Source organism: Falco punctatus (assembly GCF_963210335.1).
Source record: "Falco punctatus genome assembly, chromosome: 9".
In the NCBI taxonomy this organism is placed as follows: Eukaryota; Metazoa; Chordata; class Aves; order Falconiformes; family Falconidae; genus Falco; species Falco punctatus.
In genome coordinates, this window is record NC_137589.1 from 51,703,901 (window position 1) to 51,727,524 (window position 23,624).

Below are 23,624 nucleotides of genomic sequence, written 5' to 3' on the forward strand. Positions count from 1 at the left end.
AGGGTTCCCTTTGCACATTCAGGAGTGCTGACTGCTCAGCACAGTAAAGCCAAACTGACCCCCAGCGTGAGGTGGAGCCTAAGAATGTTGCACCAGTGCTTGGTGCTGTAGTGTTAGCAGACATGAAAGGGACAGTTTTACATGCACATTTATTCTCTTTTCCTGTCCAACAGATGCCACCTTCATACAATAGAAGATAACTCCTTTAAGGATCTTCAGAAACTTTCCACCTTAATTTTAACTGCCAATTCCCTCCAGTACTTGGGGACAGCAGCCTTCGACGGCTTAACATCTCTGAAAAAACTGGTACTGGTGGAAACCAACATAGCCTCTCTGACTGACCTACCCATTGGACACTTGCATACCCTGCAGGAGCTGAATTTGGGCCACAACAACATTGCTTCATTGAAGCTTCCCAAATATTTCACCAACCTGACCTCTCTCAGGCACCTGAGCTTTCTTTCTAACAAGATCACATATATCTCCAAAGGAGACCTGGATGCCCTGAAGGAAGTGAACAGGCTCAACCTTACACTGGAGCTTTCCTTGAATAATATAAAACACATACAGCCAGGGTCCTTTGCAAAGATTCACCTTGGTGAGCTGGGACTAAGAGCCTCTTTTGGGAACTTTAGTGTGATGCACACTTCTCTTCAAGGCCTGACTGGTTTACAGGTCAACAGGCTAATCGCTGGAGAATTCAGTGACAGTGAGAAACTGGTAGACTTTCAGAGAGGACTCTTGAGTGGACTGTGTCAGGTACAAATGCAAGAATTTATCTTAGTGTGTGTAAGGGGATTTGAGGATGACACAGACACTCTTTTTAACTGCTTAGGCAATGTCTCCAGTATTCGCTTGGTGAACCTCCAGCTTGAAAAGATGTCAGAGGTTCCTATGTTCTCTCAAGTGAAACAGCTGGAATGCAAGAAATGCAAGTTTCAGGAAGTGCCTGCCACGAAGCTCTCTCTTTTCAAGGAGCTGAGAGTGCTTCGTATTACCAAGAACAAAAACCTCAGTAGCTTCCGACAGAAATTTGAGAGTCTAAGAAACCTGGAGGTGGTAGATTTGAGTGAGAATCACCTCTCCTTCTATAGCTGCTGTTCCCCTCTGTTTCCTGGATGTCCAAATTTGAAATACTTGAACCTAAGTTACAATTCTATCATCAGAATTACCGGAGATTTCACTAATGTGAAGAATTTGTTATATTTGGACCTTCAGCACACAAATCTGTTTGGTCCTGGCTCCTACCCTGTCTTCCTATCCCTTCAGAAACTCATATACCTCGATATTTCCCATACCAGAACTCATGTTAAATCCCAGTGTACCTTTTGTGGCTTGAACTCTTTGCGAGTGCTCAAGATGGCAGGCAACTCCTTTGAGAACAACCAATTGGCCAACAACTTCAAAAACCTAAGTCACCTCCACACCTTGGATATTTCAAGTTGCAAATTAGTTCAGGTGGATAAAAATACATTTGATGCCCTCTCTGAACTAAAAGAGCTAAACATCAGCAACAATAAACTACTGAGCTTTGATCCTGTAGTCTACAAGCCGCTGCAAGCGCTCACAGCCCTGGATCTCAGCAACAACCAGCTGAGCGTTCTGGTGGACTCAGCCCTAGGAATCCTGCCTGATAGTCTGGTCCTGTTAGACATCTCTCAAAACCTGTTTGAATGCTCTTGCACAAACCTAAACTTTCTGAAATGGGTAAAGGAAAAGCAGGACCTACTGCAGAACAGGGAATTGATGATATGCCACACACCTGTATATGTGAAGAACATGAGCCTGTCAAGCTTCGATCTGCACTCCTGCCAACTCAAAGCAAGTACAGTGGCATTCTCAGTGATCGCATTGCTCACTGCAGCAGTGTTCCTCTTCCTGATTTACAAGTACTACTTCCAGCTATACTACTCATTGGTGCTGCTCAGTGGGTGTAAACACACTGCAGAAAGGGGTGACACCTATGATGCATTTGTTATCCACTCCAGCAAAGACCAGGAATGGGTGATGAAAGAGCTGGTGGAACCCTTAGAAGGAGGAACACCTCCCTTCCAGCTTTGTCTTTACTACAGGGATTTCCTACCAGGGGTACCCATTGTCACCAATATCATCCAAGAAGGTTTTTTGAGTAGCAGAAATGTCATTGCAGTCATCTCTACTGACTTTCTGGAAAGTAAGTGGTGTAGCTTTGAGTTTGACATTGCCCAGTCCTGGCAGCTTGTTGAAGGAAAAGCTGGAATTATCATGATTGTACTAGGAGAAGTGAATAAAACCTTGCTGAGGCAGAGGCTGGGGCTGTCCCGATATCTGAGGAGGAACACCTATCTGGAGTGGACAAACAAGGAAATCAGCAGACACATCTTCTGGAGGCAACTCACAGCAGTCCTGCTAGAAGGCAAGAAGTGGAATCACGAGGAGGCAAAGCTCATGTGAAGAAAAAGAGAGATCACTTCTCTCCTGTCTCCCATCATGGCTTGGCTGGTGGCTGGTGCTCAGAAGTTGGTACTTCCGTGGCTGTTCAGAGTTGGAGGAAGTAGATGAAGGCACTGCAAAAACAGTACAAAAATACCTGCCTTGCTGGTCACCCTTTCTCAAGGGAACTTGTAAGCTAAGGAGTGTCAGCAGCTGCACACGCCTGAGCCCTGTGTTTGCCTGTAGATGTCAGCCAAAGCTGGTCCAGCAATCCACGCAGGTCTGGTGGGTTGGTGAACAGATGGACAGCTCTTACTGTCGTTTACCTGCCTCTGAAACTGTATTTTCTGATACAGGACCTCTGATCCTGAGGTCATTTACCCAGTGGAACTTCAGGCTCTGTTGCTTTGAGGGGACCCCAGGATCTCCAGGGGAGAGCAAAGGTACAGGACTCTTGGGTCTAAAAGTGATGGGAAACAGAAACAAGATTTGGATCCTGAAAGTCTTGGGTCTGCCTCCTTAGGCACCATGGCTCAGGGAGAAAACCCTGCAGAGGGAAATGGAGTTCCCTACAGCCACAGACCACCTGGCAGCCACTCAGTGCAGCTGAGCAGTTATGTCATCAGTGTGGGGGGAGGTTGTTCTTGGTGGGACATTTCCTTAACATGTTTATTTCAGTTTTCTTTAGACCAAGACAAAATATTGAATCCCCCAAATATTGCCACCACCTGGAACTCTTATTTATATCAAGCTATATTATATAGCATTTGAAAGAGTGGTTTGAGGTCTTTGTGTGAGATCCAAAAATCCGTGGGACCAGAAAGAGCCATAGAAATGCTTAACACCTTTAAAATCAAGCTATTTCTTTGCCTCAACTGTTTTGCCTCACGCAGTGTTTCTGGATACACTGTGTGGGACTGCCCTATACGAGCAAGATTCAGTCTGAGCAAAGTGTTTTGATGTTTACAGCCAGCCAGTTCTAGAATAAGCTTTTCTACTCTCTGGACCAGCCTTAGTTCACGGCTGGAAGGTGCTGTAGGAGCCTCCAGCCCATGGGTTGAAATGGGCTTTGGACCTGTTCAGGCTGAGAGTCCCTCTTGCTTCCCACTGTCAGGCTGTGGCAGCCTCTGATCCTGGTGGGCATCTCAACACGTGTGGTCAGCCTTTCCCAGGGTCCAGGTGCTACGTGGAACAGGCCAGTCACTGGGTGGGAGAGTTTTGCCTTTTTTCACTGAGAATGTGCCTGACATTTTGCAGGGAGAAGAGATAGAGGAGAAAAGTCTGGGTTAGCTAAACTAAATGTATCCCAGCGCTGCCCTGAATAAAGGGAAGGAAAGTCTAAATGCCATTGAATCATATTACTGAGCGCTCCCATCGATGTGCTGAATATTGAATAGTGCTGGCATATTGCTCTCTATTTATGAAAGGCTTTGGTTAGGATTAATCACTGAATTACTCTAGTTTTAAACTTGCAAATCCGTCTATAATCAATGACGTTCTACAGAGGTAAAACAGAAGCAATTGAGTGGTGAATCAGATCTGATATTTATTCAGAGGAAAGGGCCTGATCCATCTCACTTTTCTAAGCACCAGTCAGCACCATCTCCGTGGAAGCTAGTGGTGAGATCAACATCAGACACTATTTGAAAAAGAGAGCGAGCTAGTGCCAGGGCTTGTTCTGGCAAAAGCTGCATCACAGTTCTCTTGCTGTGTACTGTGCCAGATAACACTACCAACGCCCCCCACCCCCACCCCCAAGCCCTCTCAAAGGCTTTTTGTGCCCTATGTGATGAAACTTTCATAAAACTAAGCTCAATGCTGCTTTCACTTGCCCAGTGAGTTTGCTTTGCACCTGCCAAGTACTGTTGCAGCAATTTCCAGAGCGCGGTGCTCCTTACCTGTGCTGTGACTGAGGGTCCAGAGTGCTGTGCTGTGCCAGCAGGGCTGCCTCCTCACCTGGGGAGAGCCTGCTGGGGATGGGGGCGGGGCGGGAGATGGGATGCCGTGAACCAGGGCACAGCATTGTGCTCCCTGGGTTGAGGCCAAAGGAGAGCACGGAGGCCAAAGCAAATTTTAGCCTGGATTTCAATAGCTACAAGTTAAATTGGAAAACAAAAGAGGAAAATTAAATTAGGTAGGAGTTCCTGCTCCTGAATCGAGCAGCACTGAACCTGCATTTCTCCCTCACTCTTTCTCTCTGTGGTTCCTCTACAAACAATTGGGTGTATATGTATTTCTGGCACAAAGCAGAGTCCTATGATTCTTGGTTGTGATTATAATAATCAGTTTCAGAAAGCCTGAAAGTGGTTCTGGGCATTATAGTACGGGTTTAGGACAGTATTGTTTAAAAAGCGAGTGTTTGTTGAATATCAAAGCAACTTTAGGAGAGCTGGGATGATGCTGAAAGGAGGCTCCCACCTGTACAATTTAAAAAGAAACCAGACACTTGTTCTTCTCTTCCTATTCAGAGTCCCTACAGCAAAGATGGATATGTGAGTTGCCCCAGGCCCTCTTACTGCCCAAGAGAAAGCACAAAAACCATCATAGCTTCTGGAAGTGAGAGTGAGATGATACAATGAGAAAGAGAGAGGAGGCTGGGGTGTTCAGAAAAAAAGGGGGTTTGGAAGACGTTTGTTCTCTGCAAGCCCCAAAGTCACTCTCAGTCCTGCTTCTCTCCGTGCGTTTAGAGATTTCACTTGGTCTCAGCAGTAGTTGGTGCTCTGAAAGACACAAGCTGATTTCTTCTATTGCTGAGACCTTCAGAGCAGAACCAGGACTTTCTTTTTTTCCCTGAATGGCCCAGGAGGACAGGCTGCCTGGTGGCATGAACACCCCTTGATAGGACCTGGGTGCCAGGCACAGCCACGTGCCATAAATGTTGACCTGCGCAGCTGTGAGCTCTGTGGGGTGAGTGGCCCCCAGCCCTCCCCTTTGCACAGCCCTGCCCTGGCAGTGCCCGTCTTCTATATTTTGTTGTTTGAGTCTAGGAAGGAAAGGGCTGTATCAACAATTACGTTTTCACCATTTACCTGGCAGAGAAAAAGTAGATTTGTTTTTAGAAGACTCAAAACAACTTTCCCCAATACTATAAAAGGGGAAATCATTGTGCTTCAAAAAAACCCACACATTCCTATTTGCCTTTGTTACAGGAAGCAAATTTCCAAAGCAAAACTGAATGTTCTCATCTTCAAACATGCTGGCATGCACTGTTGTTTGAAAATGTTCACTGTGCAGCAGGTAGCTTTGATATTATTTACTCATTTGGGTGAATAAATGAGCAGCCAACCAAACATCTATGCAGGTCCGCATTCATCTCTCATGTAAATAGCTGAACCTGCTCCAGTTATTAAAGCATCTGTTTTACCCAGGTCATAAAAACAGATGGAGATGAAGCTCCAAAGGGCTGTTGCATCCAAGTTATTTCACTTCATTTGTAATGGGGATGTGCCCTGATTTCACTAGGTGCTTGATTTGACCCATGCAAAATGCCAGTATAGACAAAGCTCCGGTCTTACTTGCATGGCAGAGGGCGATGTCTCAGAGGCAGGCCATCATGATGTGCTGGCATCATCACCAAGATGCGGTTTGCAGTGAGGGCTCTGAACCGAGCAAGCCCTCATTAGCATGATTGCATTTGTGGTCTCCGCACTGTAGCAGAGACATTATGTAAAAGCTGAAAACTAGAGCCATTCGCATTGATGCCCGCCTGGATCCGGCTGGCCGCAGGCGCAGCATCACACGGCTGTTCCCTTGGCCTCCCCAAGTATCAGCACAGACTTCCAGTGTCAGTTTAAAGATCAAGAAAACAAGGAAAAGCAGCTGATTTCTCTGGACTGACTGATACTTGACAGGACAGGTTGAAACTTTTTCTAGGAGTGTGTTTGTCCTTTTGGAAATGCTATTTTGTAGGTGGCTTATGTAATTTAATGAGGTAGCGTAGTGAAGCTGTGGAACAGAAATTGTCATAGCAGGGTTTCTGGTTTAGTATTGCATGGGGTTGTAATCTTGGAACAGACATTTTGCATGGAAACTGATTTTTTGCAAAGTTTTGGAGGGGTTGGAAAAAAGGATTTCAAATAAAAGTTAAATTGTTCCAAGCATCATTTAAAAAAACATTGGTTTAGGCTTCTGCTGTTGTTCCTTAGAGTACCTTTTCATTTGAAATGTCTTTCTATTTATATAATCTGAGTAGCCTCCCAAACCAAAACCAAAATGTAAAAATGTTTTCATCTACCCAAATTAAAAAAAAAAAACAACACCTTTTTTTTTTGTGGGAAAATTAATGATTTTTCATTTTTGTACCATGAGGAACTTTTAACAAAACTTTAAAAAGCAGAAGTTTTAACAAAACAGAAATTCTGCTGCCATGATGGCTCTTACCCTGACCCTCTAAAAGGTAAACCTTCACCTGGCTGTATCACACATGTAATCTGGGCAGTAAAAACACTGAAGAATCTCCACAATGAATTTCACTAAGTGCCTTTTGCAAAACATCTTGAGTAGGTTCAGTCAATCAATACGAACTGCCTGAGACTGAGAGCAATTGAACATGGTAGGAGAGAAGCAATTCCTTAACAAGTTGTTCTTTGCCATCTCAGCTGAGGCTGAGAATTGGGACAAATGACAGCAAAGCATGATTTGCTGAAGAGCTCATCTGCCAGTAGTGTGAACCTTCCTCAGCTTCAAGGTCGTGTAGAGGGCAAAGTCAATAATCCGCCAACCTGGACCTCCCTGTGTTGCTGCAAGCACAGAGAGAGAAACATTGCATAATTGAGGACAGTTCTGTTAAAAGCCTTTAAAATCAAGAAAAAAGATTAAAAAGAATAGGAAAGAGATTGGTGCAGGATCTCAGGGAAAGTGGCCACAATTTAGCAGCTGGGTGAATCTCAGCTGCTGGCGGTGACTTGGTCCCAGGGCTGCCCGCACTAACAGCCTAAAGCAACTAGAAGGCAGAAGTTTTCTGATGAGTCTATAAGTGCTACCTTTTTGCATAATGGTGACAAGAAAAGGTTTTGAAATTAGTACCTCTGAGAAGTTGCTGTTAGATCGAGTTTCTGCATGCTGGTGCCTATTCAGAGAGCAACTAAGGCAGCAGTGGTGTGTTTTCCATCACTCCTGAGAAGAGGGAGGTAATTCTGCTCTTTCAGCAAGTCCTGCTGTGGCGAGCCCCAATTCAGGACATGTGCACTTCTCACCCTGGTGCTTCCTTGCTGGGACACCCTGGGTCACCCTCTCAAAACATGAATGATAGTTTGCACGTTCCTCTCCATGTCTTCCCAGCATGGGCAGTTCCTGGGAGCTAGCTCCACCTGGGCTAACGTTACCTACCTGCATTAGTCCTGTTCCTACCCACGTGGAAGAGAAGGACTGAGCAACCATTTAAATATATTTAAATACAGATGAAACTCTGGCCTTGAAGTGTGTTATATACACCTTCATGTATTCATTAGGAGAGCCTTAAAGCCATTCTACAATGCTCTCTATTACCTCAGTCTGCAAAGTCGTGATTTTAGCTATTACTGTCACTGGATGCCCTGTGGCATAATGGCACTTCCCTTCACGTTCCCTTGCATTGCTTTCCCCCACAGCCTCCCCTTTTAGCAAATGAAATGTCTGCACCTGAAAGCACGTCTGTATTTACCAGCTGCCCAAATTACATCGTTGGGCCACTCCAGCTTTAGCAATGATATTGATATGTCTTCTGTCCTTGCAGTACCCCCGTGGCCCATGCTCCAGAGCAGGTATTGTACCGGAGTCTGAATAGGAAGGATGGAAATGAGCATCGCATGGGTACCAGCACTGTTCTGCAGGTGACATGGTGGAGCTTGGCAGCCCTTGGGGCTCCAGCTGGGGCAGGTGACTGGCATGAAAGTACTTCAGCATCTCTGCAGGACCACAACCCCAGAGGGCAAAAGCAGCCTAGTCCAAGTTTCCCTTTATGCCTGCCAAGGCTACCCAGTATATAGAGGGAGTGAATCAGTACATACAAAAAATCTTCCAGGTCACAATTTGTTGTTCTTCACTCTGCTTATAGTCATTCTCAATTACAGGACACAAATTACAAGAGGGGAGACAGTCCCAAGGCAACAGACATCTCCTCCCCATATCTAACCCATGTATCTAAGCCCTCCCATCAACAGCATATACCTGTCTGACCCCCCTCTCACACAGGGTGTCTATGCTGTGAACTGATGTGCAAAACGTGGGCCCCACTTCCCAAAAGGCTTTAGGCACCCCACAGCACCCTGCTGTACCTCTTCTTCAGCAGCACCCTTTGCTGAACCACAGCTGAGGTGGTGCACCAAGAGGAGCATCAAGGTGTAGGTTGAAAGGGCCGCAAAAGTAAAGCCTTGACCACGGCTACAGGTCAGATGTGTCGCAGCGAGAGGGCATACGGCCCCCGCGCTCCCCAAATCCTCCCACCAGAGCTGCTCAGAAAACATTCCTTGCTGGTGGTGGGGCAGAACCTCAGCCGAGGAGAAGATCACCCTGCCCTGGAGCTCCGGCCCCTGTCCCTCCAGCCAGAGGGTTCAAGCCCTGCCGCAGCCCGGTGATAAGAGAGCAAGTGCAGCCTGCCCTGCCTGCAGCTCCTTCCTCCCTTATCTCCACATCTTGAGCACTATGCAAATAACAATAGGGTATTGTCAGGCAAAAGAGATTTAATTGCAGCCTACACTCCCAGAGAGGGGAAGATAGGCTTTTCTCCAGATCTCATCTCCAGTCTTTATCTTTTCTTCTCCCCCTCTCTCATCCTTTCCCTCTCCTCAAAGGTTCCCTTTTCTCTCTTTCAGATCCCAGCCAGCAGCAAGCGACCAGCCCCAAATGTATGAAAGAAGGGAGGATTGTCCTTTTTTTCTTCATTTTAAAAAAAGTCTTTAAATCCTTTAGAGTGTTGTGTCCCGCAAGAAGGATTAGCAGTAATTCCCCTGCCATCACTTGCTTCAGACGCTCTGACAATTCATTCTCCTGAGATCCCCTAAACTCACTGCTGAATACATTAGGCAGAGGACACGGAGTGGGCTTGAGGAGACTGTTATGCCCTGTCCCCCCTCCCTACAGCCTGGCAGTCCAGTTTAACACATCCACCAAAGGCCCCTGGGTGAGCACTTCTCCGCAGTAACCTGAAACAAACCCAAATTGCCCGATGTGGCAGCGCTGGGATGCTCTGCAGTGGTTCAGCTCCCACGCTGCAAGATTCACAAGGGGATGCCTGGAAGTCATTCTTTCCTCTCTCACAGGCTCTGTCTCAGTGATGGATCTGCTGGGAGCCTGTGTCCCCACCCCTGATCCTGGGGTGTAATCTCTCTGTTTTCTTTTCTGATCAGTGTAATCTGCTCAGAAGGGAACCCTGCCATCCCTGCCTGGCTTTGGATGCTGCTGAGCCCCCTTAGATGATAGATGCCCTGTCTCGTTTTCTCTGTTGGTAAAATGGGGATTGCGACCCACACACTGTGATTTACTGGAGTGAATCACTAAGAGGTAGCTGGACCACAGATCAGCGCCCATGAAAACTGTACTTTCTGTTCCTCAACTCCATTTCCCCCATCTTGGGATTCTGAAATCCATCTCTACAGCTCTCCCCAGGCCAGCAAATGTGTGTCTGAAGTCAGATCCTTCCAACCCCTTTCCTGTCACTGGTCCTGGCTAGTGGTTACTTAAGTTTTGCTTTTTTTAAGGGAAATAAGTGCACTGACAGTAGCACAGCAAAAAGCAGTATTTGGCCCCCAGGACCCTCTTTGCAATTCTGCCTTAGCAGTAAAATCCTCCCTGCTGAGGTATTTCTTTCTGCCACTCCTTCATTGATGCTGTAAGTATTAGAATAAGATGTTAATAAGGAAACTCACAGTGTTCCTGCTTTCTGCTCCTCCCGTGACTGTGGCCCATGCCTTTCTGACCTGCACAGAGTCAGCAAGTTTCAGTTCCCTGCTGCTTGCGTGCTCTAGCAGCCCATGGTCTCACCCAGTGCTAAGCTGGGCCAGCCCTGCTCTGCCTTCAGCCAGTTTCCCCCCACCTCTCACTGCCCCACTGAGAGCAGGTGGGTGACAGGGTTTGCCCCTCAGCCTCAGACAGAAACTGCCTGGGTGGTGTTATTCAGAGCCTTGATGGAAATAAAGGGTGCCTGTTTGCTAAAAATGCCATGGCTGGAAAGCAGCTCTGTGCTCTGACAGGGGACATGCCCGCGGAGATCCCCTGAGTGCTGTGGAGGTGCCCTGCCAGCATCCCTGGTGCTGTGAGGGGGAGAGGAGGATGACAAGATGCTGGGATTGGAGCCTGAGTCAAATCTGGGGAGTTGCTTGCCCTCCTTGATAGCTGCTTCTCTTGGAATAAAGGGAATGTTTTATAAAGAACCTTATGAAAGCAAAGTATATCATGACTTCAGTGAGAGTAGACACAGGCAAGATAGGAGCATCCCCTTAGATTTGCCTGCTGGAGGTTATTTACCTCGGGAAGCTGCTGAATAAAAGATACAAAAATACAGCAGAAAGCACTATTATTTGCTCCATTCAAAGCATGATGGGAGGAAAAGAAACATTATAAGGAGTATCTTTGAGTCTTTCCAGCCTGGATTTGTCAGGGATGAGTTTTCACGGAGCACTCTCTGGGTGACCCAGTTTTTGAGACGCAGGCATACACACATGCACACGTTCACACACACACATTCTGAGCCGCAATCCACAACTTTAATAACTGAGTGACATACAAAGGAGATTTTGATGCAAAGTGGAGCTGACAGAGAAGTGGAAGGAAGTATCTGTTTTTTTGCTTTTGTTTTTGCCTTTTTAACATCCAGTGCCACACCAGGATTACAGTCAAGGTGGTTCTAACCTTCAGCAAGGACTGATGTTGTTGTGGGTTCTGCTTTTAATGACATTTAACAAGAAGCAGTAGCTCAAGGGGAGAGGAAACAAGGGTTTTCTTTTCTTTTCAGGAAGAATTTACTAGGGCTGTCAGGATTAAACACATGAAATGAATGCATATGGGGGTGCAAAGGGGGTTTAATAGCTTTGCTGCCGGTAACCACAGAACAGCTCTGAGACAAGTTTGCCAGCCCTGTCACACATCTGATGAAACATCTGTGTATGTGGAAGTGTGCCTTTGAGGGTAAGTTACCACAAACTGGTCACGCTGTGGTGACTTTGCTGTCATCTATGGTTTTCTGGCTGTGGATATGGTGTGGGTGACATGAAGGTATAGCTGTGTAGTGGTAATCTCTGTTTCTGAAAACTTCCCCTCAGGGATGGGTTGGTGGCTGCTCCAGTCCAAGTGGTGAATGTCACTTCTCTCCCCGTGATTTTATCAGACTTTTCTGTAGGATCCCCAGTGAGCAGGCACATATTAACCTGGGTGGATTTGCCAGGGCCCCAGGACAGCTGCTGGCCAGAGAGTTGCCCCAAGTTGGGTACCCAACTAACCAGTTCAGGGTTGACCCAGAGTGGGGCCAGGCATCCCTAAAAGCTCACATCCTTCCCTAAGTCATGCCAGGCTGTTGCACTGAGTGCACCCAGGCTGATTGCAGTGGATTTCATGTCCTTAAAGCAAAACGTAGGGACTAGTTGCTTTAATATTGCAGCAAAAGGCTAAAAATGAAACATCCTCATAAAATCTGGGGCTTAGGAAGGAACGATATATTGCAGAGGAAGGAACAACAGAGAAAACAACCAAAGGAGATAAATGCTGAGCCAAAGTGCATCCTTTCTTGAGCTTTCCCTGGATTTGTTCATGGCAGTGAGAGTCCTTGGAGTGGTGTTTTGGGCTTGCACCTCTATTTAGAAAATATCTTTAACTGTAAATAAGCTGGTGATGCCTTGTGTCCCTCCAGGACATTGTAAATGGCTAGACTCAAACTTCTGAAAACACAGTGATGGGGAAGTCAGCACTAGCACAGACCTACCACAGCCCTAATTGTATGAGCTGACAGAAGGCAGTGGGCATAGCTCAGCAGAGATAGTGCCAAAGAAAGAGGAAAATTAAAGGAGAAGGTATTATTGTCTGTGCTGTGTGGTGGTGATGCAATTCCCACATGCATTTCAGTCATGTGAACTTTAGCAGATGGTAAACATGTTTGCTGGACTATGTTGGGAGACCTTGTCAGAAATCCCTCCGAGTCTTGAGGCTACCAGTCTGCTCCATTGAAGAGATCCAGATGCTGAGGCTCTGGCAGGGACCTTCTCCTCCTGGGGACTGACAGCTCTTTTGTGAAGGGACCTGGCAGAAAGTGCACAGCCCATGCAGCAGAAGCGTCTGCTGGCACCCTGGCGAGATAGCCAGCTAGAGAAAACCAGACCTCACATGCCACCCAGGTTGTACACCTTGAGCAGGGTGGTGGCAACTTAACTGTAAGAAAATCTGGTGGTTTTGACTAATTTTGAGGAAAGCCATTTGTCTTATGATGTGGTGAATTTTTCATGAGCGTGGGGCTGTGGTGGGGAAGAGACAGTCCTCAGTGGGGAGTGCAGAGCCCTGTCAGATGTTTATGTGTTGGGGAAATGCAGCCTTGAGCTCCTGTTTCTGTGCCCAGCCTCTGTTCGGATGGGGAGCCCTCTCTCCCCACCCCTCTAGCTGGAGGGGAAGGCACCCACCAGGACAGGGAGCCTCTCCTCCGTGGGTCAAGCTGGCCAAGAGCTCCTTGGCTGCCATCAGAGCTGAGCTCAGAGCAGATGAACCAGACCACCAGACGGGCTGCTCTCCTCTGGCTTAGTGCGATGGAGTGGTGATAGATGCATGCTTCGATGCTGCTCTTTGCATCTGATATCCAAACACAGCGTGGGGAAATGACAGCAATATGTGTCCCCCTGACACCCAGAGAATATAACGATATTGCTGTGAAAATGAGGCTGCTGCCACACAGCTAAACTCTGAACCCTTCCCTCTGTGAAGCAGCTATGATTAGAATCTCATCTCACTCTATATTGCACAGCACCTGTGGAAGAAAATCCCACCCAGCAGCATGTAACTATTTTTAAAGGCCTTTTTCTAACGGGCTGGGAGATGGGGCTGGTGAGAATCCTGCTGGTGCCGTGGATTTCTTTTAAACCCCTTGCAGAAAAGTATGGAGCTAGTCTTGGGGAAAGTATCTCAGAAAAGAGGAAGTGGCAGAATGATTTTGCCAAGTGTGAAGCTTGTGCCAGCTCTTCCCACTGGAAAGCTGAATTTCAGCATCTGCGTCTGTTAATTTTTTTTAGCTTTGCCGTACCTAAATCAGTGAGATGCCTCCAGCTGTAGGAAATTTGTTGTGTGAGACTTGAATGTTTTGAAAGCATGCCCAGACACATGAAAGGGGTGCAGCGGTTCATTTCATGGGAAAGGTGGGCAGGAGCGTGTCCCAGGGATGCTCTGCTCTCCTCCTCAGAGCTGCGTGTCGGATCAGTTGCCTGCAGCTTCTGAGCACCACAGAGTAAAGAGGTAGGGAAAACCTCTGCAAATGGGCAGAGAAGACCAAGGGGATAAAAGAGTCATGCCCTTGGGATCTTGGGATGTGGGACACAATAAGCCATGAATTTTGGGCTGCCAATGCCAAACCGGCACTGGATACTTTGTAGGTGAATAGATCTACCAACAAGCCCCAGCAGTGCCTGGCAATAGGGCGCATAAGTGCGGATGGCTTGAAGCAAAGCCCCCTTTCCACTTGATATGCTGCTCATGGATGGAGTTTTGCGCTGTACAAACATAATTCGCTCTCCCTCTCCAAATGGAACCAGGGAAGTGTATTACATTTATCTTAATAAAACAAGTCGCTTTGCAAGCAGTGGAACCTACAAAACCTGGTTTCCTACAGTTGTCTCCCATGTGGGTTCTCTGGTGTCTGATAGAGTGGGTGAGCTCATATCACGTCCTGGGAGTGGGATGGGAGGTGGAAGGGTGATGGGAAGAAGTGCTAATTTGAGTATATCCTCCCTTAAAAGCTTGTTACAACGTAATTCCTCTGACATGTCTCTTCTTCCATCAAATCTGATTGCAGGCCAGTGGCTTTACGAAACTATTATGCAGTGCCTGTGGCCCCATCAGCTAGCCCCATCAGCTAAGCCTTGTTTCCTTGGGAAACTGTGTAAAAAAAATAAACAGATGGGACCTAAACTGCCTAAAAATTATTTGTCATTATATCCCACAGAGTTTGACCCACATACCTGTGCTTTTCATGGCTCTGTAGCTGTGATTATCATTAACTTGAGAAAAAGGTCCTACTTAGTATGTCCCATTGACCATGCAGTTTGCAGATTGAGGATGCAGCATTAAATAGATGTACCCAGCCACAAAACCACTTCCCATTTTGTATAATACAGGCCAACAGAGATTTGAAAAATGTTCCATTTCTGTATAGAAAGACTATTTTTAAAATTGAACAGTAAGTTAGTCCTCTATTGACTTTCAATTTCCATCCTCTTACATTTCCATAGCAACTCTGGCCATTTATGCATTTATCTTTGTATTTAACTTTCCTCTTTCATACCATTTCAAGTGGACTCAAGTGCTGCAAAAGGGTTAAACCAGTCTTTCAAATATCTCCCTGTTTTAAGCAATTACTTGAAAATACACATATATATTTTAGGCTAAATTGACAAGTTTGTGGTTTAATGAAAACTGTCTCCAGAATATTTGCCCTGAAAAACGCTTCAGGGCGATAACAAGAACAAGTCAAAACCTCTCTCCTCTCCCCTTGCCTTCTATTATTACTGTCTTCAGAATTCTCATACAGAATCTAAACTTGCAGCTGCAATAGCTGTGACAGTCAAATGGCTGGATATTGGGTAAGCTTACACTTTGGCAAATCTGGCTTTCTTTTTTTTCTTTTTATTAAAATGTTTTCATGTGTATTCAGGAACAATGAGAAAGCAAGTGCATTTCACAAATTTTGTGCTTCTGGGTTTGGGATAGAGGTGTGACCGTGACCATCTACAGTGCATGGTTAGAGTTCCCACTGACAAGCTGGAGGGTCTTTGGTGGGATGTAGTAACCTCCTCTGAGACCTTGATGTCTGAGAGGTTGGGTAGGTGCAGTAAGCCAAGTGGGTAGCCTTGGGCACAACGGTGAATCTCCATGCATGACACTGGAGAGCCCCACCACGTAGGCATTGTTGGTTGAGCTCCTTGGAGAGCAGATTGGTCTTGAACTCTTGAGTAATGTCTGCAATGGGCTGTGGGAAGACAGCTTTCAGGTCAGTAATCCTCTTCTAAGTCCACACTTGCGTTTCCTCCCTACAGTTCCATAGTGCTCGTAGCTGGGAAGTCTGGTGGGGCTTTCATCCCAGCAGCCAGCAGACTTTCAGTTCACTGTCATGCTGTTCCTCCTTCTAATGTCTTCCCACCTCTCCTCCATCCAGTTGATTACTCCTACCACTTACTGGGGAAGAGTGTCCCCTGTCACCAGGAAAACAATGGGTGACTTAGTTGCAGCACAGAGAAATATGGGACATGTTTCTCTGGAGACATGGTGACACTCCCAAGTGAAGCGCACGGGAGAACATGCTGCTTTGGGGAGGCATTTTCACTGTCTGTGTTCACCTTGAGCACTGATAACCCACAGTCACTCTGCAGCAAAAACCTACCTAACTGACCAAGGTGTTTAAGTGCCAAAGGCATTTTTAAATTTTTATTTTAATGGGCCTGGGAGTCTAAATCTCATTGACTTTCAAATTGACTGTGCAGATCAATGCACAATGCCCTGACAAGGCAAGATGGTTTCCTACAAAACGTCCTCCTGCACATCAGCTTGTCCACTTTTACAGGGCTCCAGCAGCTTGGAATCCATTCTAATCTTCTGCTGGGGGATTTATGATGAGTCCTAGAGCCAGACCTTCAAGATGTTTTGTGCAAAGATGTAAGCAAGCAACTGATGGAAGTGATGAAACTATTTAAGTGCCGAACTCCCACTGAAATCTGTTGCCTAACCTGCTCAGATGCATCTGAAAATCCTATTAAAGCACTTCCCTGCACCTTTAAGCACCTGGACACCTCAGAACTGCATTCTTCTGTCACTTAAGGATGGAAAGCCAGAGAGTTCCAGATGATTTGTGCTCCTAACTGACTTGCTGCTCCTCAAAGAAATCTCTGGTTTTGTCTGCATTGTGCCAATGTCCCATGTCACCTTCCCCTTTCATTCCATCACTAGTGTTGTTCCTCAGTGAAGGACTCTAAACAATTCCTCCCCCTTCCTTACTGTTGGCACCTTCCTGAGTGTTTGCAGGTCGTTATTAAATCACCTCTTTACTCATCCTTTATCTGAGCTGTACATAATTAGTTCCTTTAATCTTTCCTCATAGGTCAATCCTTCTAAACCTTTAATCATCTTTATCTCCTTTTCCTGCAGCCCCTCCAATTTGCTGCCACTTTTTTTTTTTTTTTTTTTTTTTTTTTAAATTTTGCGTAAAAGAAACAGCAAAACCCACGAGTTCCAAATCCTATCCAGACTGACTAAAGGCAGCGTGGGGCTGTGGGTTTCCCTGTGGAATTGCCCCTGTTTGCTTCTGGTACAGCCTGGTGAGCAAAGGTGGTGTTGGAAGGGAGGAAACCGCCTCCTGATACTGGCGATTTGGCTCTGCTAGCAGGGACTGGCTCTCCCTACCCTGTTCTTTGCTGTCACAAAATCTGCATCACTTTCCAGCTGAGTGCTTTAGGTGACAGAAAAAGAAGATTTCCAAGTGTCTTAAGTTCACTGTCCAAGCACAAAGCTGCTTCCTGGCACAACTGGTCTTGGATGCGTCCAGCTCCTCCTGCTAAGGATGCTTGGGGCTGGCAAGAGGGGCAAGGAACAGCTGTCCTGGCAGCTCTGGAATGGGCTGGGGGTGCTGGACTGTGGGGATGGGGGAAGGCAAGAACCAGCACTAACAGCTGGTAGGAAAGAAAGACCCCTTTATTCCTTGCACCAGTGCCAGACAGAGGAAAGATAATGTATCATGTATTTCACCCAAAGGAGCACTTTTTTACCTCATTTTGTGTCCCTACTAGACAAAGTTATCAACACCTCTGTCCTGACAGCCTTTTGCAATGCAGATGAGCTGTAAGAGTCTAGCACTTCTGTCCACATGGGCCACACCACCAGGCTGTTTCCCTTGGCTGTTAGTCCCCTACTCCAGTGACTTTCCACCTGCAGGAGCTCTGATCTATCTGCTCTTGCCAGGGCAGGTTGCTGCTGGGTTACCAGCCCTGGTACTGCATCCCAAACACTGACCCACTGCGCCAGCTCCTGCCCAGCTCCATATTGCTGCTCAAAGTAGCATGGAATTTTTTGCTTTGCTCATAAAAATACTATTTCTGTGCTTGATTTTTTTTTTTTTTTACATTATATTTGCCCTAAGTCCTTCCCTCCAATGATCTGTGAATGATACTGCATTCACCTTCACCATATCTTTGCCCATTAACAGGAGGATGGGGAAAGTGAAGCACTGCAGGAGGGATGGCAGGCAGAGTCCTGGTCCTCCAACCTGCATGTTGGTGGCCCTAGCTCCTGCACTGTCTGAAAGCACATGGAAAAGGCCCCAGAACAAGCTGGCTTTCTGGGGGAGCATGGTGGAGTAGTGGCTACTTGGAGTCTATTTAGGCAGTGCTTTGCTTGGCTGTCTTATCCTAAATGAACATTTACAATTTTCTCACTGGGAACCACAGCTGCTTCTTTCTCCTAAGCAGGCACACCAGGGTGCTCCTTATCATATACTTTGCTGAAAAGCAAAGGCCACCTTCATCTCCTTTCCTTTTATTTATCGTAATTTGCCTCTGGGTTGGCCTAATTGCAAAACAAAATAAAGCCATGGGGGGGTGGTAGAAATTTTCAGCTCCAACCTGTCTTGTGGTACTCCTGGAACCACAAAAAGCCTAAGCTTGTCCTGCAGCACTGGGAGCTGTGAGTGACCGTGACCAGCCCTGGGGAACAGACCCACTTTACAAGTTGCTGTGTTCTTTTATGCAAAAGTGTGCTGACAAAGCCACTCACAACTTTGATGGTTCTTTGCACAGCAGCAAGGACTAGACGCTTTCTGACAGAGATGATGAAACCTGCATCTTAAGATACCTGTCATTCTGCAATGAGTTTGCTTTCCCTTTTTCCACCCATGCCAGCAAAACCTTGCAAATGGTGCATGATAGTTGTCCTGCCTCCTCAGAGGATGACTGGAGGGTTGACCTGGTCTGGCATATCACAGGCAAGGTGAGATCTGGCTGGTTATACGAAAAGAAGCCATTTCTGGGCTGTGGTATACACATGTGGTTTCCAGTGACAGTTATGCGCTCCAGATACAGTGTGATGTTGAGAGTGAAGGGCTGAGCTGTGGCTCTCAGTGGAACTGGGCTGGTGGAGTTAAACAGTCAAGACTCTTAATGTGCCTAGAGGTATCCACTTGTGCATAACGAGGATGTAAAGCTGCATGTTTATGCAAGTACACCTGGAGATCATGGGGGAGGCTGCTGACAGAGAACTTTTCACTTGACAGGGATGTGAAATACTTGATCAATGCAGCAAGGGTCACCCTGAGCCTCAGCAATGGCTGGGAGCAACCTGACCTTAGCAAGGAGATTAGGAGTGGTTGGGGTATTGCCATCCCGTTCCTGTGCCCCTCCCAAAGGCTGACAGCACAATCCAAAGCCCTCAGGGAGCCCGGAGCACCCCCCTTCCCCTGGCACCAGCATCAGGCAGCCAAGCCTGGCGATGCCTCTATCATACTGTTTCATTAGGGATTTCTGAGCCTGTTCCCTAAAGCTTTACATGCCTGGAAAAAGAAGACCATTTCCAGTCTAGGACCCTTGGAGGGACTCAGGAAGATCAGGTGCACTGCCTGGGGTGCCCTGCACACAGCAGACATGCCACAAGTGCAGGGAAAGCCCGCACAAACTATGCCCCCCAGGCACAGTGCAGGCACTCCGTGCTTGCCGGCTCTTTCAGGAGCCATGCTGTGTCCTCTCCCTGCTTCTGATGCAAGGGGAGATGAGGACTGTCTGTGTCATATCCTTGCAATGACTTTTATGAAGCCCCATACATCCATCTCCTGCTGCTTGGAATTGCCACAACCACTTCTAGCCCCATCTGAGCTCTGATGTTTCCAGATGGGACTATTAGACTCCCTAGGAGTGCAACTGTAAATATCTGCAGAAATGCCACCCGAGCACTGCAGTGCGGGAGCATTGCGAGCACCGGAGCTGTGCTCAGCTGTCTTTATTCATGAAAGGGGCTATGAGTCCCCGAGGGCTCAAAATCAGCAGTGTTGTGCAGCAGCTCTACTATCAAGGCTTGCACTCCACAGCAGGAAAACCAAAGAAGTGGATGCAATTTGTGCATGGCTGGAGTGGGACAGAGCCATCATGCCATCATGTCTCTGCCACTGATGTCTCAAGTGACCATGGTCACCTTACTAGACCCAGCATGCAGATGAGTCCTTGGGGTTTGGGAATGTTTTCTGGAATGCAGACAGCATCCACCACAGAGCCTAGCCTAAATTTCAGTGGAACTTTTGCCATAATGGTAATAATAAGCTTATCGGTGTCTTTTTTTTTTTTTTTTTTTTTTTTTGCTAATAAACATAGCATTGTTGTGCTTTTCATGAGATGCTTCTTCTGCATATTTCTGTTCAGAAGAGAAGCATAACTGTGTTGCTTCTTCCACCCAAAATGGATTCTGGTGGCACTGCCAGTGCTGGTTTCTGGAGGCAGCTCACTGAAAATGAATCTGCTTTTTAATCGACAAAACAGCCATACTGGCTGTTAACTGCCTTCCTGCTCCGCTGAGCAAGTGCGAGCTGTGGTTCCCCTCCTCCCTCACGCTCCCCTCCCCGCTGCAATGGCTGGCTATTGCAAATAGTTTCTCGGAAAGGGTGAAATCCCAGACTGTAGGCAACTTGGTTGCAAAACTCCCAGTGACTTCAAATCTGAATACTGTGTTGCCAGCATTCTAAAGAACCCAGCAGGGAGAGCCAGAAGCAGACGCCTCACTCTGGGAGCCATTTATTTGGAAGCATTCAAACGATCTTGTTATGTTTCACTTGTGGTGCTGTTTCACAGAGCTCCTCCATCACAGCATGCAGATCTCGACACCCTCTCCTTTCCTCCGTGCACCATGGCACAAAGTGGAGTGACTATGACCTTCTCTTGACATGCAGACAAGGGCTTCTCCTGGACGGGTAATGGAGCATCCGTGTAGCAAAGGTCACTTTCCAGCAGAGCACATGCTCGTTCCCGTATCACTGCTGCCTCAAGTCACTTTAGGTGCCTGTGACCATTCCTCCAGGAGAGGGATCCTAGACATAGCTGTTACTGAGATGGGAGCCCACGTGTGACTGGGGAAAGTCTGTCTTGTCTACTAGGACAGTCAGTCCTGAAGAAAGCTGAGACATGGTCACCACAAATCATGTGAGTGTCCAAGTAGTCTCATGGAATAGGTTGAAGTTTCAGTTTGCTCACAGGGAGGAACACAGAGATGGAGTGGGAATTGCCGTGTTGGAAGCAGTCATTTTCAGGTCTGTTGGAGTCATGACCTTGCAGTGCTGGTCTTAAGGTTGATCCTTTGGGGACACAATTGAAATAGAGATGGAGTGGGAATTGCCGTGTTGGAAGCAGTCATTTTCAGGTCTGTTGGAGTCATGACCTTGCAGTGCTGGTCTTAAGGTTGATCCTTTGGGGACACAATTGAAATAGAGATGGAGTGGGAATTGCCGTGTTGGAAGCAGTCATTTTCAGGTCTGTTGGAGTCATGACCTTGCAGTGCTGGTCTTAAGGTTGATCCTTTGGGGACACAATTGAAATAAAAAGAGCATTTTCTAATAGTCTAGCCTGGCTGCTCATTCATGCCATGGTTTTGTTGCTGGTTTTGGGGTTATTTTGTTGTTAGTTTATTTTCTCTGGGTTTAGCTGGTACCAGTTTGGAAGCAAAGGGACCCCTCTTGCAATAAGGGACTAGGTTAAAGAAATCTTCACAGAGAAGCTGTAACCAGCCCCAACTTGGGGCAGGGAGACAGCAAAGTACAAAGTGAAAGGCCAGCTTTTTCTGTGTGCATTGATTCGCCTACCCACAAGAAATTTAAAGACCCAAATGAGGACTCCTCACATGACTTCGCTTACAGGCAATGCTTCCCAAAATAGCCTTTTCCCAAATAAGCTTTCATACAACAGCATCTTCTGCAGAGCTCCCAGTTCTGTCACCGTGGTGTGGACAGCAAAGCTATGAGGAAAAATACCAGCAGCAGCTCTGGCTCTATAAAAGCAAAAGTCACCAGTGAGTCCCTCAAATCCCTGATGCCTTCAGTGAAGGACAGCAGTGATGACCCTGGGATCTACCCGTCTCCCTGGAACAATTCCCCCTTGAAAATTCTTTCAAATAAATAGCTAAGTAGCAAGAAACTCAAAGCCTGGGAGATCTGACAAGCAAGCATTTGTCCCCTTCTTCTGGGTATTGATGTGCAAATAGTGTCTGAGATTTCCAGCCAGGCAGAGTTGTGCTGTTTTCCTTCAGACTCTGGCACAATCCTAATAAGAAGAGCTAAAGGGATCTCTGCAGGGAGCCCGCATTTGCACGAGCCCATGTGAACTGCCCCGTATTAGCAAAGGACGCCTGAGCTGGGCTGTAAAGCCACACATCCCTTTCAAAATGTGACTTTGAAAACTCGGGCTCCCTTGACTCTGTGGGCTGAAGTGAGACACTTTCACGCCTTGGAGAAAATGGTTTATAATATATATATATATGAGAGAAAAATAAAGGATAACGACTATTATCTCGTCTTTTTTTTCTTTTTTCTTTTTCCCCTTTTCTTTATTTACCAAAAGTACCTCCAAGGCTAATGGCATTTTCTTTGGCCGCTGGGAGCAGAGAAAGATTGAAGTCTGAAATATGAAAGCTTTTCTCTTGGTTTTTAACAACTTTGGATCAGTCTAGTTAACTCTCAGTCTCAGTTCAAAGCAGAACTAGAAACTGAAAGGCTGGTTCTGTTTTTCTATTAGAAATGAGTAATAAATGATTTCTCATCCCAAAAAGAGACATAGAGGCTTAAAATTCCTTGTCCTGGATGAAAAGTCAAAATCACTAAGACTTTCATGAGCTGACAAAAAATAAAAAAAAAATTGCCTGCAATGCCTCATTTTGATGATATCAAAGTGTTTCATGTGTGACCTCTTTTTCATTTTTTAAAAAAATGTTTTTATTATAATCAGCTTAAATTTCACAACAAAATGACTTTGAATAAAAACTTAAAACAGGTTGTCTTAGTCTCAATTTTTTTTCCTGATAGAAGGAATTCATCAAATTGGCTCTCTTTCTTCGAAGTATTTCAATTGAGATTAATCAGCCTTTTCCAAACTGTAATAGAAGTCTTAACAAGATATTCCTGCCCAGCTCTTCCTCTTCCAGAAACAGTGAGTTTCTTGGGACAGGCATGCATGATGATGGCGGTGCAGAGGACAGAAATTTGGGGGTGATATTAGACTAGGGTTCAAAAAGGAGAATATAAGTTTTAAAAAGCCATATCCACAGGTGACAAGGATTTCAGCCTTTCCCAAACTTTAAGCACTTGGAGGTCCTAATCGGTCCTAAAACCGAGAGATGGGTGAATTAGTGCTGCTGATCATACAAAACCTGTGGGATTCCCAGGCTGACTGCTCCGGTGATAGCAGGAAATTTATTGTGAATGGCCCTTGACATGTTATTTTGGTCTTCCCTCTCAGGATATAAAAGTCCAGAAACAGCAATATTGGGTAAACGAATAAAATTCCTTTTAGCTTCTGAAAAACTCTGATATTTCTATTTGAGCTGTCTGGATTTTGCCCTTGCATTCACAAGGCTGGTTTGTGTGGCTCAGGCTGCAGCTACCAACGGAAAATGCCAGTATTTGGAAGAAGGAAGGAGCAGTTTGCTAAACCCTGGTGCTTGAGTGAGGAGTCATTCTGTTCCTGTGCCTTACTCACCTTTTTAACAATGGAAGGTAATGGGGACGTATAGGCAAAATCATATGTTTTTTTATTTTTTTGCTTACCAGCTGATTGTATCACCGCTTTATTTTTAAGTCTTAAGCACAGAGTGACTTTGCTAGGAGCCACTCCAGGGATTCAGTGCTAGACAGAGAGATGACTTGATGCTCTAATCTTTGCTTTTCTTCTGACCTTAACTTGCTCCATGATCATGGGCTGTTCACGTAATCTCCCTTGGGTATAGGCTCTCCAGGAGCGGAATGAGTATTTAGCTGTAGAGGAGAGCTGGAATAAATATCCTTGAAGTTAACCAGTCCAGCCAAATGGTGGCCAAAG

At 46.3% G+C, this 23,624-nt stretch overlaps 1 protein-coding gene across 7 annotated transcripts in view; it reads left to right on the forward strand.

Moving 5' to 3' along the window:
* Nucleotides 1–23,624, forward strand: part of TLR4 (toll like receptor 4) — a 115,875-nt gene that overhangs the window by 11,368 nt on the left and 80,883 nt on the right. For 6 of the 7 annotated variants that reach the window (XR_013930473.1, XR_013930474.1, XR_013930475.1 and 3 more), the window contains exon 3: nucleotides 174–2,855. Coding sequence is in view for 1 of the 7 variants with exons in the window: in XM_080402356.1 (XP_080258482.1) it covers nucleotides 174–2,433 (2,260 nt within the window). In the remaining 6 variants the exon portion in view is untranslated. Of the gene's footprint in view, nucleotides 1–173; nucleotides 22,100–23,624 lie in introns of those variants that run through there. The other variant, XM_080402356.1, reaches the window with a different exon arrangement.